Source organism: Hemicordylus capensis, chromosome 1 (genome assembly GCF_027244095.1).
Source record: "Hemicordylus capensis ecotype Gifberg chromosome 1, rHemCap1.1.pri, whole genome shotgun sequence".
NCBI classification, from domain to species: Eukaryota; Metazoa; Chordata; class Lepidosauria; order Squamata; family Cordylidae; genus Hemicordylus; species Hemicordylus capensis.
The window spans coordinates 195,031,974-195,047,156 of record NC_069657.1 but is presented as its reverse complement, the minus strand read 5'-3'; the positions used below and the strand labels follow the sequence as shown (position 1 = coordinate 195,047,156).

The window sequence follows — 15,183 nt, the reverse complement described above, 5'->3', positions numbered from 1 at the left end:
ACTGTTCACTCTATTAATAACTTTAGTTAGTCCACAATATTAACGAGTATTATGACATATTTCCCCATCCTCTTAACACTGTGGTATTTCATTTTTTCTTTATAGATTACAAGGAACACCAGAGAATTCAGATGGGCTGGTGATATAGCCCTTCCTTTGTTTACATTTTGATATCATACCTTTGGTCCAAGAAGCCCTTCCCCAGGAGGCCCGCGAGGTCCTGGCATTCCTTGAATTCCTTGCTCACCCTTATAATAATTAATTTAAAATATTGAGCTTTTAAACCATGCATTAGTCTTAATTGTTTACAAAAAATAATTAAAAGTACAAATTAAACAAGAAAAAAAAGAAAATCTTTTGATAGATGAACTTGTATTGGGACACAACTGTATCTATTTATACAGACTGAGTTCTACATATGATGTTCTTGAAAATAATATTTAGAAACTTTAATAAAGTGTAATGGAACTAGAAGACTTTAGATATATATCAAATATAGTCATGAACAGTGAACACATGCAGGTTGACAAACCGGGATTCCACATGTATTTCACCTCATGGTGGATAAGTTTTATGATTCTATTAGTCATCTAATCTTTTGCTGCTGCTGCTGTTGTTATCTTTTCTCCATTGCTTCTTTATTATGAATGTCAGCTTTCCCCCTAACATCTGAGCACAGTATACAAGATGTTTTGATACCTTTGGTCCTTGGATACCTTCACCTGGAGGTCCCAATGGTCCAGGTGCTCCTTGTCGCCCAACATTGCCCTGAAGGGAGAATGAGCATAGTACCCTTAGAGACAAACACCTGCCCAAATTGTGATAAATACCATCACAATTTCACATTTGAAGTATATGACAGATAAAAAAATATGCTCTTTGAAGTCAATGTATCTCACAAACTGGTTCTAGCCATATATACTAAGTAGTATCCTCATTAGTATCTAAGGATACTACTTAGTAGTATCTGTGGTACTTAACTTTCTAGTAAATTTAGGATAGTAGCCTTAAGCTACAACCCATACACTACTTACTCCTGGCTATTCTAACAGCTCATTGGTGAAAGTGATTTGTGAACTACTGACCTAGGCTTTTGGTGTTTTTTTAAAATCGGGTTCTAAGGGAAAAGTCCAGCCTGATTCCAATCACAAGAGAACAGTTTACCAGCTCAAACATCTGATGGCTCCCCAGAATCAATCAACCTGAAAAATGGTTCAGGAAGAAGGCAGTAAGCTGCAGAAGCCTATTCCTTCTCTGTCCCCACCTTCAGCCTTCCCTTTTATCTTTGAAAAGAGTTCTCAGCCCTCCTTCCCTATACCTATTTGCCTTTTTGAACAAACTCTAGTTTGCAAAATTTCCGGAATTTAACATAGTCAAATTTCACTTTAAACAAATTTGAATACACTAAATTCTGTAATATATAAATCATAAAACTGTATCATTTTATTTCATATCTGTGCCATTAACTGATAAGTACTTGGCTTAGCTAAACTTTTTGTCTTAGTCTTTCCATTAACAAAGTGTGTTATTTTTGAGATTACTTATTTCTAATGTAGACATTAAAAAGATTTTGTATACCCCAAAGGAGGAAAGGTATCACTAAGTCCAGGAAGATGCCAGCATGGCTAACAGGTACTGTCAAGGAAGCCATAAAAGGGAAGAAGACTTCCTTCCGAAATTGAAAGGCCTGTCCAAATGAAGAGAACAGAAAGGAACACAAACTCTGGCAAAAGAAATGCAAGGCAACAATAAGGGAGGCAAAAAGAGAGTCTGAGGAATATTTAGCATCAAGGGGAATAACAAAAACTTCTTTAAATACATCAGAAGCAGGAAACCTGCCAGGGAGGCAGTTGGACCATTAGACAATGAGGGAGTGAAAGGGATTATTAAGGAGGATATGGAGGTTGCAGAGAAGCTCAATGAGTTCTTTGTGTCTGTCTTCACGGCAGAGGATACTGAGCATATACCTGTTCCTGAAGCAGGCTTTTCGGGGATGGAGGCTAAAGAATGGAGTCAGATAGAAGTGATGAGAGATGATGTTCTAAACTGCCTGGAAAAACTGAAAACTAACAAATCGCCAGGGCCGGATGGCAACCATCCAAGAGTTCTCAAAGAACTCAAATGTGAAATTGTCAACCTCCTTGCTAAAATATATAATGTATCCCTGCAATCAGGTTCTGTACTGAAGGATTGGAGAATAGCAAACGTAACACCAATTTTCAAAAAGGGATCCAGGGGCGATCCGGAAAATTACAGGCCGGTTAGCTTAACGTCCATTCCAGGCAAATTGATGGAAAGCATCCTCAAGGATGAAATTGTAAAGCACATAGAAGAACGTCTGTAAAGATAAATCTTGACTCACCAACCTTTTGGAGTTCTTTGAAGGTGTCAACAAGTGTGTGGATCGAGGTGATCCAGTTGGCATATTATTATTATTATTACATTTATATCCCGCTCTTCCGCCAAGGAGCCCAGAGTACTACATACTTGAGTTTCTCTTTCACAACAACCCTGTGAAGTAGGTTAGGCTGAGAGAGAAGTGACTTGCCCAGAGTCACCCAGCTAGTTTTATGGCTGAATGGGGATTTGAACTCGGGTCCAAAAAGCTTTTGACAAAGTTCCTCATCAAAGACTCTTGAGGAAACTGAGCGGTCATGGGATAAGGGGACAAGTAAATGTGTGGATTGCTTACTGGTTGAAAGACAGGAAACAGAGGGTAGGGATAAATGGAGAGTTTTCACAATGGAGGGAAGTAAGAAGTGGGGTCCCCCAGGGATCTGTACTGGGACCGGTACATTTTAATTTATTCATAAATGATCTAGAAGTAGGGGTAGGCAGCGAGGTGGCCAAATTTGCAGATGATACTAAACTCTTTCGTGTAGTGAAATCGAAAACAGATTGTGAGGAGCTCCAAAAGGATCTCTCCAAACTGGGTGAATGGGCGACAAAGTGGCAAATGCGGTTCAATCTTGGCAAGTATAAAGTGATGCACATTGGGATGAAGAACCCCAACTTCAATTATATGCTGATGGGATCTGAGCTGTTGGTGACGGACCAGGAGAGGGATCTTGGTGTCGTGGTGAACAGCTCATTGAAAGTGTCGACTCAATGTGTGGCAGCTGTGAAAAAGGCCAATTCTATTATAATATTAATAATGCCCTTATACAAAACTATGGTGTGGCCACACCTGGAGTACTGCATACAATTCTGGTCACCACATCTAAAAAAGGACATTGTAGAACTGGAAAAGGTGCAGAAGAGGGCAACCAAGATGATCAGGGGCCTAGAGCACCTTTCTTACGAGGCAAGGCTACAACACCTGGGGCTTTTTAGTTTAGAAAAAAGACGACTGCAGGGAGACCTGATAAACCATGCATGGTGTGGAGAAAGTGTATAGAGAGAAATTCTTCTCCCTCTCCCATAACACTAGAACCAGGAGTCATCCTATGAAATTGATTGCTGGGAAATCTAGGACCAACAAATGGAAGTACTTTTTCACACAACGCATTATCCACTTGTGGAATTCTCTGCCACGAGATGTGGTGACAGCCAACAACCTGGATGGCTTTAAGAGGGGTTTGGATAACTTCATGGAGGAGAGGTCTACCATCGGCTACTAGTCGGAGGGCTATAGGTCACCTCCAGCCTCAAAGGCAGGATCCCTCTGAGTACCAGTTGCAGGAGAGTAACAGCAGGAGAGAGGGCATGCTCTCAACTCCTGCCTGTGGCTTCCAGCAGCATCTGGTGGGCCACTGTGCGAAACAGGATGCTGGACTAGATAGGCCTTTGGCCTGATCCAGCAGGGCTGTTCTTATGTTCTTATTACACAGATATAGAGAAGTCATTAATCATTAATTATGAAAAGTGATATTCCAATCTGAGATCTCATCTGAGACGCAAGTTTTGGGCAGTATAGAAATATTTTAAATAAAGAAAATTGTAATTTACCTTTGGTCCTGGAAGGCCTTCTCCTGATGGGCCTGGGAGACCAGCTGGTCCTCTACCACCAGGATCACCCTAAACATTGACATTTAGAAATATGTCATTGTGGTGAAACATAAATGCAGAATGTTGGGGAGAGGGAGTGAGCAAGAGTTGCCATAGCAACCACACATGGAATGTTCAGGGAAGGATTTAAATAAGAGTTGGTGACAGGGAGTTGGTTAGTTAGTTGGAGATGGGAGTCAGAAGAGAGAGTTTGGACAGAACATAGCTGAGATAAAGATTGATTTTGTGTGGTAACTGAACAAGGGAGATTGTTCAGGGGTTTGTGAGAGACTTGGTCGATGAATGTGTGGAGACTGTCAGACTAGCAGTACACTTGTGAAATGCTCTATAAATCTGGCATGTTAAGCCTGGGGAAGAAATCTTGAGTGGGAAAGGTGCCCAGAAGTGAAAACTCCTATTAACAGACAGAAAGGTCTGGGTTATTTCACCAAATCTGCAAACCAAGTTTAAATACCTCTGTCCCAAGTTACAATTATAAAGAAGGAAAAAGCACTCTGGCAGAGTCCAACAGCTGTCTTATTTAGCAACATTGTAGAGAGGTTGATGTGCCTTGCCTTCCAGAGATTTTTATTTCAATCCTTTGTAAACAGTAAACATATTTTTATTTTGCTCTACATTTTAAGCCTTGTTCCTTTTATACACTGAACATATATACCTATCCTGCGGTTGCGAGGCTACGTGACCAAGGAGTTAAGTACTGAGAGCAGGGTAATAAATAATCATATGGTATGGTGGCAGTGAAAGTGTTTCATATATATAAAACGCTAAGGGAATGCGTGGCATGCTGGAGTGTATTGGAGTGGGTGTGGTGAATCAGGCCTTAACTTGAACGTCATGAATCCGCACATCTGTAGGGCTGTGGATCTCCAAGCCTGGTAAGCCTTGTGTTAGCCCCCAGGACTGGGAAGAGCTGCAGCTGTGGCAGAGATGGCGGCGAGGGTTCCTCCCATGGGCTGCCTGCCTCCCAAATGCCCCGAAATGGCCCGACCTGGCATTTGGGAGGAAGGCAGGCTCAAGGAAGGAGCTCTCATCACCATCTCCACTGCCATCCCACTGCACAGTGGCGGTTTTTAAACGGTATTTTTTAAAAAATCTCTCTCTATAAAACACTGTCATTTGACTCTCTAACTATTGGATCAGCAAATCAAGAGATCGAAAATTGTGTGTATACAGAAATTTATGATACTAAGCAATAAAGTACTAGTGTGCAGATGTTCTGCGTGTAAAACTAATAACTTAATAAATTCCCAGAACATAGAGACCAAGTTGATATAATATAAAACAAATCACCTCGCTATACTTGGGAGGGGCATCAGGTTGGGTGCCTGACAGTCACAATGTCCAGTATTATTTACCCTTTTCTTAATTATTAATCTGGAAAAGATTCAGGAGAAGGGGCTGAATAAAAGCACAAAATTCATGCCCTAAGTTTTTAAAGTTACTGCTATCCATCTCAAATAAGATAGGAAAGAAGCTAGCATAACTAACAAACAAACAAACAAGAGTTCTGTTACACTGGAATATGCTCAGTGGAAATTTAAATATGGGGTGGCGGTATTTTTTAGAAGATCAATACTGAATATCATACTTCCTGGTTACCTAAAGATACCAAATTTTGTATGAACAATCTTGCCACTGAAATTAGCAGAATGCACTACTTTTTACACCAAAATATGCTGTGGTAAAGGTTCACATTATTATTTTTTGGTATTTTAAAGAATAACTTCTGAATATAATCATCATAATTTAACTGTTAATGATAACAGATTTTTAATGCTCAATCAGATCAATAATTCCAAAACATAATGTCCAAGAGAAGCAGAACTTTTTCAGATTCAAATTTACTATGATTCAAAATTACCATATATAATAATTATTTAATAAAATGGATAATGTTTGAAGGTGAAATTATAAAAATTCCAAACTGTTATTTTGCTTCCCTTTTGCAAGTACATTAATAAAAATTATATGACTTATACAGGTGGCCCTTGAATAGCAGTTTCACCCATTCATGGGCCACCTCCCTATATACCAATTTAATTATCACAGTTTTGGGTATTCATGGTTTTCTCCCCCACCCCCAACCAAATCGGTATACAATTTAAATAGCCATTCTCCCCACTTCTCAGCTGGCATGAAGGGAGATTTTTAAAAGCGACACAAGAGGCACAGGCTGCTCTGTCCACGCTTGACTTGTGCGCCACTTCTTTAAATCTCCCTGCGCATCACCTGAGATGTGGGGAGAGTGGCTAGTTAAACTCTACACTTCCCTGAGCTTCTCAGCTGATGCGTGGAGAGATATAAATAGAGATTAAATAGCCACTCTTCCCACGCAGGCTGCTCCATCCACTCTCACCATGAGAGTGAATTATTTAGCTATGGAACTGAACCCCATTTTTGGGGTTAGGTCAAGCACTCTAATATTGCGGTTTCCGCAAACATTACCCCCCATGATGTTAGAAGGCCTCCTGGATTTCATTTTTTGAACTTTCTTAGCAGTGCAGTCTACACAAATCTATATCCTTAGACGGTGTGTATTAACTGTAATTGCAGACAGATGAAGTATCATTAATTATGGAATGCATTTGTACTTGTGGAATGCATTTGTTAAATAATGAGTTTCCAAATGAAAAATTGTTAATTGACTATCAAACCAAACTGGGAATTATCTACCAGTAGCTTACAAGTGGTTTGTATGTCAGGCTATGGGCAGGTGGTGAAGTGGACAATGAAGGATGAAGGTCAGTCAAAGCGTAAGTCATTGTTTGTACAGGGGAAGAGGTACAGTTCCTTCCAAACAGGACTGCACAGATTTTGACTTCGCTTACTAGCCAGATAGTATTTGTGGTTGCCACCAGCTTCTCTCCTCCCCTGAATCCTGAAGAGAAGTCAGAGAAAGAGAGAGGTGTTTTCTATGCTTCCAGAAAAGAATGAGTTTTGCAGGAAGGTGCTGTTCCTGCCTTCTGCAAAAGACCAGAGGGAAGGGAGAAAAACCAACTCTCCCCTCCCCTAAGGTCTTAGTGAACTGTAGAGAATTCATTGGGAAAGGAGGAGTGTTTTTTTGTCTTTATTTTGAACTTTTGTAAAAGACACAAGGAGTTTAAACTCATAAACATTATAAGTTAAAAATAACAGCAGCATTTTGGGGTCACAGGGTTGCTGTTTTTTATCCAAGCATGAACAAAAAGCGTTTCCTAGACATGCCAGCCCCTCCCAACTGTTGAGTCGTGTTGTGTCAGGCTGGTGATACAACAGCCCTGTGAGACCCTGTCCCCACTTGCTACCACCACCACCTCCTCCTCCTCCTCCTCTTTCCCCTGTGACTGGGTGAGGGCAAGGGACAGGCTGTGTTGCTCCTTCCAGAACAAAAGTGAAACATGAATGCACAAGGAGCTGCCTTCTGTGGCCTGGGGTTTAAAAGGGTGTTTTGTTCCTTTCCTCTCCTTTGACTTTCCTTCTAGGTCCTGTTGGTGGTGCAGGTGCTTCTGGGTAATAGAGCCCCCCCCCCCCCCCCGAAGCTGCAACCTCAGAAAAAACTACAGATCCCAGTAGTGGGAGGGAGGAGCAGTGTGGGTCCAACAGAGCTGTCTGATCGCTGGCAGAGTTTGCCATGACAGCAGGAGCCTCCCCATGATATGGACTATTGGGAGGCTCCCTCCCTGCTGTCATATCCAGTGGAGTTCTGCCAATTCCTGACAGAGGACAAGGTGGGTCTGACAGATCTGCCAGACTTGACACGATGCACAGCCCTACTGAAAGGTGTTTGAGAAGGAGCAAGTGGTTCCACAGCTCTGATGTGTCCAAATGTGGCCCATATCATCTTCTTCATTGCACAGTCTGGTGCCGCTGGGCTCTGATTATTTTTTGTTGCATACAAGCCAAGTGCTTACCAATCTTTGGGTACCATGCACTTCTGCACAAACCCCAATTAAATGAATGACAACTGTGCAAGAGCAGCAGCTCTCACTCATTTACATTAGGCTCCCATAGAAAATGTCTTGGTGGATCTGTGTGCCTGTTCTCATTTGCATTTGCAGTGATTATGTGAGATAGAACACAAATGTGCCCATTTTCGACTGGGAATTAAGAGGTGGAGATGTGTCCCTGGCTGAGTTGGGATACGAACCCAGTTCCAGTGTCACCTTCATAACTGGAAGCTTTTTGCACTGTTTGGATTAATGGATGTGGAGCCTCAGTTGTCCAGGCCTTTGTTGTATGGGGCTTCTGCTTGTCTAGGTTTGTCATGGGATCATAGACCACGGACCCACAAGTGAATCAGACTGAGAGCAAACTGCCTTCCCCTTCTCTGAATGTTTTTAAGAAGGATCTGAAAACATACCTGTTTAGTCAGGCCTTCAGTTTATAGTTTTAAAGCTTCGGGTTTTAGAGTTTTTATTTGTATTTTAAATTGTTTTAATCATATTAATGTTTTAATGGTTGCTTTTAGATTATGAACCGCCCAGAGACTTTTTTGTATGGGGCGGTATAGGAATGTACTAAATAAATAAAATAAATATTCTCTCTCTCTCTCTCTCTCTCTCTCTCTCTCTCTCTCTCTCTCTCTCTAATTTACTGTTCTCATAGATAGGGGGTCCTGACCTTGGACCTTGGATTTCTAGATGTTATTGGACTACAACTCCATCTTCCCCAGCCATACTGGCTGGCCAAAGGGAAATTGTAGTCCAATAACATTTAGGGACTCAAGGTTAGGAACCCCTGCTCTACTGGACTGGCTCTCTTGGTAGTTACCAGCATAAACTGGAGGCGCTGTATTATTTTTCTTAAATGGACACGTGTGGAGATGTGTGGTTTTGTTTTGGTTTTCAAACGATATACGCACGTATACATCCACCCACCACCCAGACAGACAGACACACACTCTCTCTCTCTCTCTCTCTCTCTCTCTCTCTCTCTGCAGGAAAGTAATTCTTTTTAGGGGAAAAAAGAACAATTAATTAGAGCAAATATTTAGTAAAGAACTAAGTAGTGCAATATATTTAGAGGGAAAATGCTGTTATAGGATATATCCCACTTTAGATGTCTCATGTCTCTTAAGTGCATACAATTAGCCAGAAAACAATACTTTTATATATTTAATTTAAATTAGCAGTTTGTACCTTTGGTCCAGGTAATCCAATCCCTTCAGGGCCTTGATCCCCAGGAACTCCTGGAAGTCCTGGAAGACCCTGAAAGTAACAAACAAATAGATTAAATGTTATTCACTGAGATGGCATTCACACTATCTTTCCTATGAAGGAAGTATATCTTTTGTAACTTTCTCTTTGCAAAATGATTCCATTAACATACCCTGTTAAGCTAGGGCAATAAGAAGAGCTTACTTTCGTAACAACAATCTTGGGCGGGGGAGTGGGGCAGGAATCTTGACTGTATAGTACATATGGAACTCTTGAAAATGGATCTGAATCAGACTTTGGCCTGGTTTGAATATCTCCCATCCCTCATGTGATGCGATCACAAGTGGTGCTCATGCTCATGTACTTTCTCCCCACTCTAGAGTGAGAGGTTCCCTGTTCAAATCATTACAGGATTTCCCAGTTTAGAGTTACTGCTTATGACGGGGGAATGAGTAAGGGGTTGGGAGAAATCACACAAGAATGAAAACAACTCCCAGCCTCACCACATGCAGAGGTGAAGGGTGGGGAACATTGTCTAAATAGGCATATTAACTCATGGCAGGATGATCCAAGATCCTGAGCATCCAAAAGAGAAGGTTTTTGTTTTTCTATCTGATCCTAGAGAGCCCATTAGGATATAGTTTTCATCGTTAAGAAACTAGCTGTCCACAAATGACATGTCAAAAATGTCTTTTTATACTTACAGGTGGGCCTGGATACCCATCTCCCTTTGGTCCAAATGGTCCTGGTGGGCCTGGATGTCCCCGGTCACCCTATTTGCAAAAATAAAATATCTGCATTCTCCTGATTTTGGACAGCATCCAGACTACGACAGTGATGACCAAGTTACTTTGAATGGCTTTACTAATTTGGTGATTACCTTAGCTCCAGGAATCCCTACTCCCTGTTCTCCAATTGGGCCAGGAGGGCCAGGTAATCCAATATCACCCTTCAATGAAAGAAAATATGTATTACATATATACTGTATTTACCTGAATACAAGACTAGGTTTTTTCCAAGTTCTTTCATGTTAGAAATTGGGGGGCGGGGTATCATTTTAAATTCAGAGTCATCTTGTATTTGGGTAAATACAGTATAACCAAAATAGTGAAATCATGACAAATATTATGCAGGCTTATCTCCTCCCATTGAGTGCTTGCCACTTCCTATATTCTATATAAATGAATGACATCAAGAATAATTTACCTGAAAAATGTTGATTTCATAGCAATTTCAAATTAAAGAAGTTTGGTGTCATTTATAGCAAAAATGTGAATTATATACTATGTTTTAGAACCAAAGAGCCCCGATTTCAGAAAATATCTTAGATTTGCCTTCTGAAAGAGAACTTCATGAGCTTTTTCAGATGTGACTCAATGCCTTTATGAAATTGTTTTGAGATGGTGTGGAGACAGTTCTGGTCTCTCCTCGAAAGAACTGAATTAGTGTCATTCCCAAGTTAAAATACTTGAAACACATTAAGCAATAAATGATCTTCTTTGCATGTTAAAGTCTTCTCCATTTTTGTTCATGGGTTGATCACATATGCATTTATTTCACTGTCTGGGCATGCATTGGGAAGCTTTGACAGGCTGTTTCCCCAGTGGACATATGGCATGGGCCAGTTTGGATGATACTTCCTAAGGATATTCACACAACTGGAGCTGGGGCGGGCAGGTGGATGGGTGGGGGAAGGCTGTGCAAAACATACCTGTGCAAAATGTTCTCCCACATGATCTGCGCGGCTTAAGGCAGCGCGGATCTCCAGAGGCCGGGACAACATGTCCTGGCCTCCAGAAATGTGTGTGATGCACTGTGTGATGAGCGTGGTGCATTGGGGGATTCCCCCGAGACGCTCTAGGCACCTGTCTGTGTGCCCGAACATTCAGATGGAGCTTGCATCCTTAACCTCAGCTAAAAACCAGGGTAAAAAGCAGGGTTTGGAGGGAGGGCAGTGCCAGACATGGCCTCACTCCTGATGCTGCACTTGAGCAGCGTAGCCCAGGCTAGCTGTCCTAGCCTGGGCTAGCCTGCTCATGTGAATAGCTTTCTTCTGTTGATCCCTGAGGAAGAATGTGTGTGTCCTTCCCTCCTCTCAATGGGCTAGGGTGCCTTTCCATAAAAGCATAGGGGAGGCAGAAGCTAAAACTATGAGCTTGGACAAAGGGAAATGAAGTACAAGCTGTGGATTCTACACATGGAAATCATATGATGAAGCCACTGGGAAATTGTGAAGAAAGAAATAATAGACCACGGTTTCTCAACCACCGGTCCAGGAACTGGTGCTGGTCCACAGAGGATTGAGTGCCGGTCCGTGCCTGGGATCCAACACTCCCCACCCCCCCCAACAAGTGCCCGATAAAATCCTTCCATTTTTCACATGACACACAGCAACGCAAAGAGGAAGAGGAGGAGAGTGATGAGTGATGCAGGTGAGGGATCTGGCTTGCCTCATCTTCGCACTGCTCCACGTGCTGCTGGGATTGAAGTACCGCATGCACTTGAGGCTACTGCTATTGATTGATTAGAGCTAGAATCGGGAGGAGAAGGTGTGCGCCAGTTAATTAATGAGGGTAGGGGTGGGAACTTTGCTTTACGTTACTTTACTCTAACTATCAAACTTTACTTTACATGAGTGCAAGCTCTTTTGTGATGGCATGTCCAGGAACCAATGCCCAGCTCTGTGCTTTTCCTGCTCTGGTGCAAGAGCTCTGCGCTCCCCCAGAGGCACAGGGCAGGGGACTTACCGGGCTCTCTGGCCGGCTGGAGCGGTGGCTGCCCCCGAGGTTGCCTTCCTGCTGCTACCACCTCGGTGGTGCCACAACCCAGGACAGACTGGGAGTTGCCCCGTCTCGGGGTGGAAGGAGGGGGTGCTGTGAGTGGGCTTGGCCCTGGTGCCGGCGGCTCGCTTAGGGCCCAACAGCTGCAGGGGCTGGTAGTAGTTCCTACCATCAAAAGCTCCCGAAGAAGCAGAGCAGCCAGGAGTTGCGTGCACCTGGTGATGTCTATCTTGAAAAAGCTGAAGGGGTCACAGTGTTATTTGGATGATATAATTGTGTTTGGGAAAACAGTGGAAGAACATGAAAATAATTTGAGGTCAGTTTTGGATTGCATCGAGGCAGCAGGGTTAAAGCTTAATTGGGAAAAATGTAGATAGGCAAACAGAACTTTCCTTTTTGGGACATACCATCTCAGTACAGAGTGGACACCAGAGAGATAGGTTGATCTGTGGCTAACAATTCAGTGTGCTGCTGAGGACACCAGAATCAGAGTGGCTGCTAACCAGAATGTTGAAATTAATCCAATTTGGGAGGCCACAAAGCAGGCCTTCTCAACTTCGGCCCTCTAGCAGATGTTGGCCTACAACTCCCATAATCCCTGGCTATTGGCCACTATGGTTGGGGATTATAGGAGTTGTAGTCCAAAAACAGCTTGGGGGCCAAAGTTGAGCAGGCCTGCCATAGAATAAGACAACTAAAACTTGTCATTATGGGTGTTCACCTAATTATACAGTGCTGCATTTTTATGACCATATTTTTCACTCAAAATAAAAAAAAAATGTGACTGGTGGTGCCACCATAGTTCAGTATACTTTGGTCAGGTTTCCTTTAAAGGGTTTTTTAAACATAGTTTTGCACACAAAACAATAACAATACATTTTAAAATATGAATAATATAAAGAGGTAGTTTGTTCTTTATTGGGTAAGTGGCTATAGATGATGGCTGTTGAGGTGGATGTGACAGTGGCAGCTACCATGGTGAATGCCTGCACTCCTGAATGTATGACTACACCACTGCTGAACATTATAAACCAAAAGGAAACACAGCCATTACCTTTGGGCCCATGATGGCTCGTCCTGGAAGCCCAGGCATTCCAAGTCGTCCTGGTGCACCAGGTTCTCCCTGCCATAAGAAACAGAACAATGGCTTGGATCTAAAGATGCCCTTCTCTTAGAGGAAAGCGCTGTCTGCTCATGGTGGACTGTGTGTCTTGTGAACTTGAGCTGGTGGACTGTGTGTCCAACTTAGAGGAAAATCACTGCATAAGAACAGTGACTCCAAATTCAGATAAGTTCTTCTGTTTGCGCAAAATCTTTTCAAGACCTTTTTGTGGTCTACTAGAGCTTACATGCTTCAGCTTGTATGTTCCTCATTCAACATGTATCTTGTACCACATTGTACTCCCCAATGCATTGTAGTGCTGCACTATGAGAAGTCTTCCAATAGCAATCATGTGAGAATTCATGGAACAGCACTAAATACAATTTCTCCTCCCACTCAGTTCTGTGGATCCAAGCCAATGGATTTTCAAGGGAGTATTATAAAATTAATACAAAACAAATTATCAAAATATGAAGCTTTTCCAAGGCTCTTGATTTCCTAGGTAGGAGCAGGTGAGCAGGGATGTGTGCTCACTGCAACCTTTTTCAAAAACGTTCTGAACCAAAGTTAAATGCTCCAAGATAACTCAAATTGTTTGTAAAGAATAGGTAAATTATATAACTGGTATAAACAAATTTTGATAAACCCCCCCCCCATTTTTGGTCACGTGGATATTTTGTTCTGTCTCTGGTAAGGATTTATTCAGAACGAAAGCCCCACATCTCATCCTTAGAAATCTTATTCACTGACATCACAAGGCATTTCCCTCACACTTCCAAGACAATTTTTGCAGCCATGACATCTAGATATTGTTTTAAAAAGAAAATGGAAGTTGAGATTCTCAGGGAGCGGAATTCTTCAGCCAACACCACTTTCTCTGCTTGTGTAGAATTGCAAGCTGCTATATCCTTGGTTATAGGTTGCATAAAGAAAGCAAGAACAAACTGGGCATGGACAACTCTTCAACTTCCTTGCCTTGTGATGAAAAGATTCCAGTCAAACTATTGCCTTTCATTCAGTATTGGAGCTGCACAAACACTGTGACCTTAACCCAGCTGAATATGACTAATGGCGTCATGCTTCAAAATGACAGCTGGAAATGACATCGGAAGGCATTTCCAGCCACTGAGGAACCACAGATAGGCAAAAATCACCTATATTTCATGCCATGGATAAAGAAACTGGGTGTCTGGCCCATCCTCAGACAGAGTTGCACTAACCCCTGGACTTTGGAGATCCGGTCTGGTCTTCCAAGGTCCGGGGGTGGGAGTCTCCAAACGACTGGGGCCAGGGGCCTCCAGCAGCCACCCCATGGCCCACCCCGCCAAACCTGTGGTGTGTGGAGGGGAGAGAAGCAGTACTTCTACCTTCTCCACCCCTCCCCTGGTGTTGGCGGGGACTGGGAGCAATGCTGAGCCCGTCTGTTCAGGCCAGCAACTTTAACCAACTGCGAGACACGCCTGCGCAGTTGAGATTGTTGCAAGCCTGTGATGTCACGGGCTTGCGACAATCTCTAAACTGCACAGGCGTGCCTCGCAATTGGTTAAAGACGCTGGCCCAAACGGACAGGCTCAGCGTTGCTCCTGGTCCATGCCGCTGGGCGGGGGGTGGGGGAGGTAGAAGTACTGCAGCACTGTGTTGGCCTTGTTGGTCCTACAGCAGAGCTGCCAAGGAGCAATAAGTGGTAACACTCGCCGGGTTACAGGCAGTGAGAAACAAGACATTGGCTCTATTTTGTACACCTCCTAGAGATGTACATATCAGGCGGTTAAAAAAAATATGATAAATAAATATTTCTCAGCGCATGGGCCCCAGCAGCTGCTGAATCTCAGCAGCCTCTGATTCCAGCTATGAAATAACAAGAAAATAACGATACTTTAGCTCCTGCAGGCCCAGGTATTCCGGTTGGTCCTGATAATCCACGTATACCTCTTTGACCTTGATCGCCCTAGACAAAATTTTAAAAAGGCAAGGATGGGTTGCTTTGGAAAGTTACATTAACATTTTCATAGAAACCAACCAAAAACATGTGGGGTACTGCATTGCCCAAATTGTGTGTCAAATCACACTTGATTATTACTTAGGTGCAGTTCTATTTTTGGACAACTCACCGGCTTTACATGCTGGCCCTGATCCACCTAAAGTTGGTTATAACTAA

At 42.7% G+C, this 15,183-nt stretch overlaps 1 protein-coding gene across 11 annotated transcripts in view; it reads right to left on the bottom strand.

The window, feature by feature from the left end:
* LOC128339600 (collagen alpha-1(XXVIII) chain-like) overlaps window positions 1-15,183 on the bottom strand; it is a 78,091-nt gene that overhangs the window by 20,851 nt on the left and 42,057 nt on the right. For 10 of the 11 annotated variants that reach the window (XR_008313113.1, XM_053283786.1, XM_053283789.1 and 7 more), the window contains 8 exons: window positions 14,902-14,973; window positions 12,978-13,046; window positions 10,024-10,092; window positions 9,848-9,916; window positions 9,126-9,194; window positions 3,949-4,017; window positions 700-768; window positions 180-248 (listed from right to left, as the gene is read on the bottom strand). Coding sequence is in view for 10 of the 11 variants with exons in the window: in XM_053283786.1 (XP_053139761.1) it covers window positions 180-248; window positions 700-768; window positions 3,949-4,017; window positions 9,126-9,194; window positions 9,848-9,916; window positions 10,024-10,092; window positions 12,978-13,046; window positions 14,902-14,973 (555 nt within the window). In the remaining variant the exon portion in view is untranslated. The remainder of the gene's footprint in view (window positions 1-179; window positions 249-699; window positions 769-3,948; window positions 4,018-9,125; window positions 9,195-9,847; window positions 9,917-10,023; window positions 10,093-12,977; window positions 13,047-14,901; window positions 14,974-15,183) is intronic. The other variant, XM_053283790.1, reaches the window with a different exon arrangement.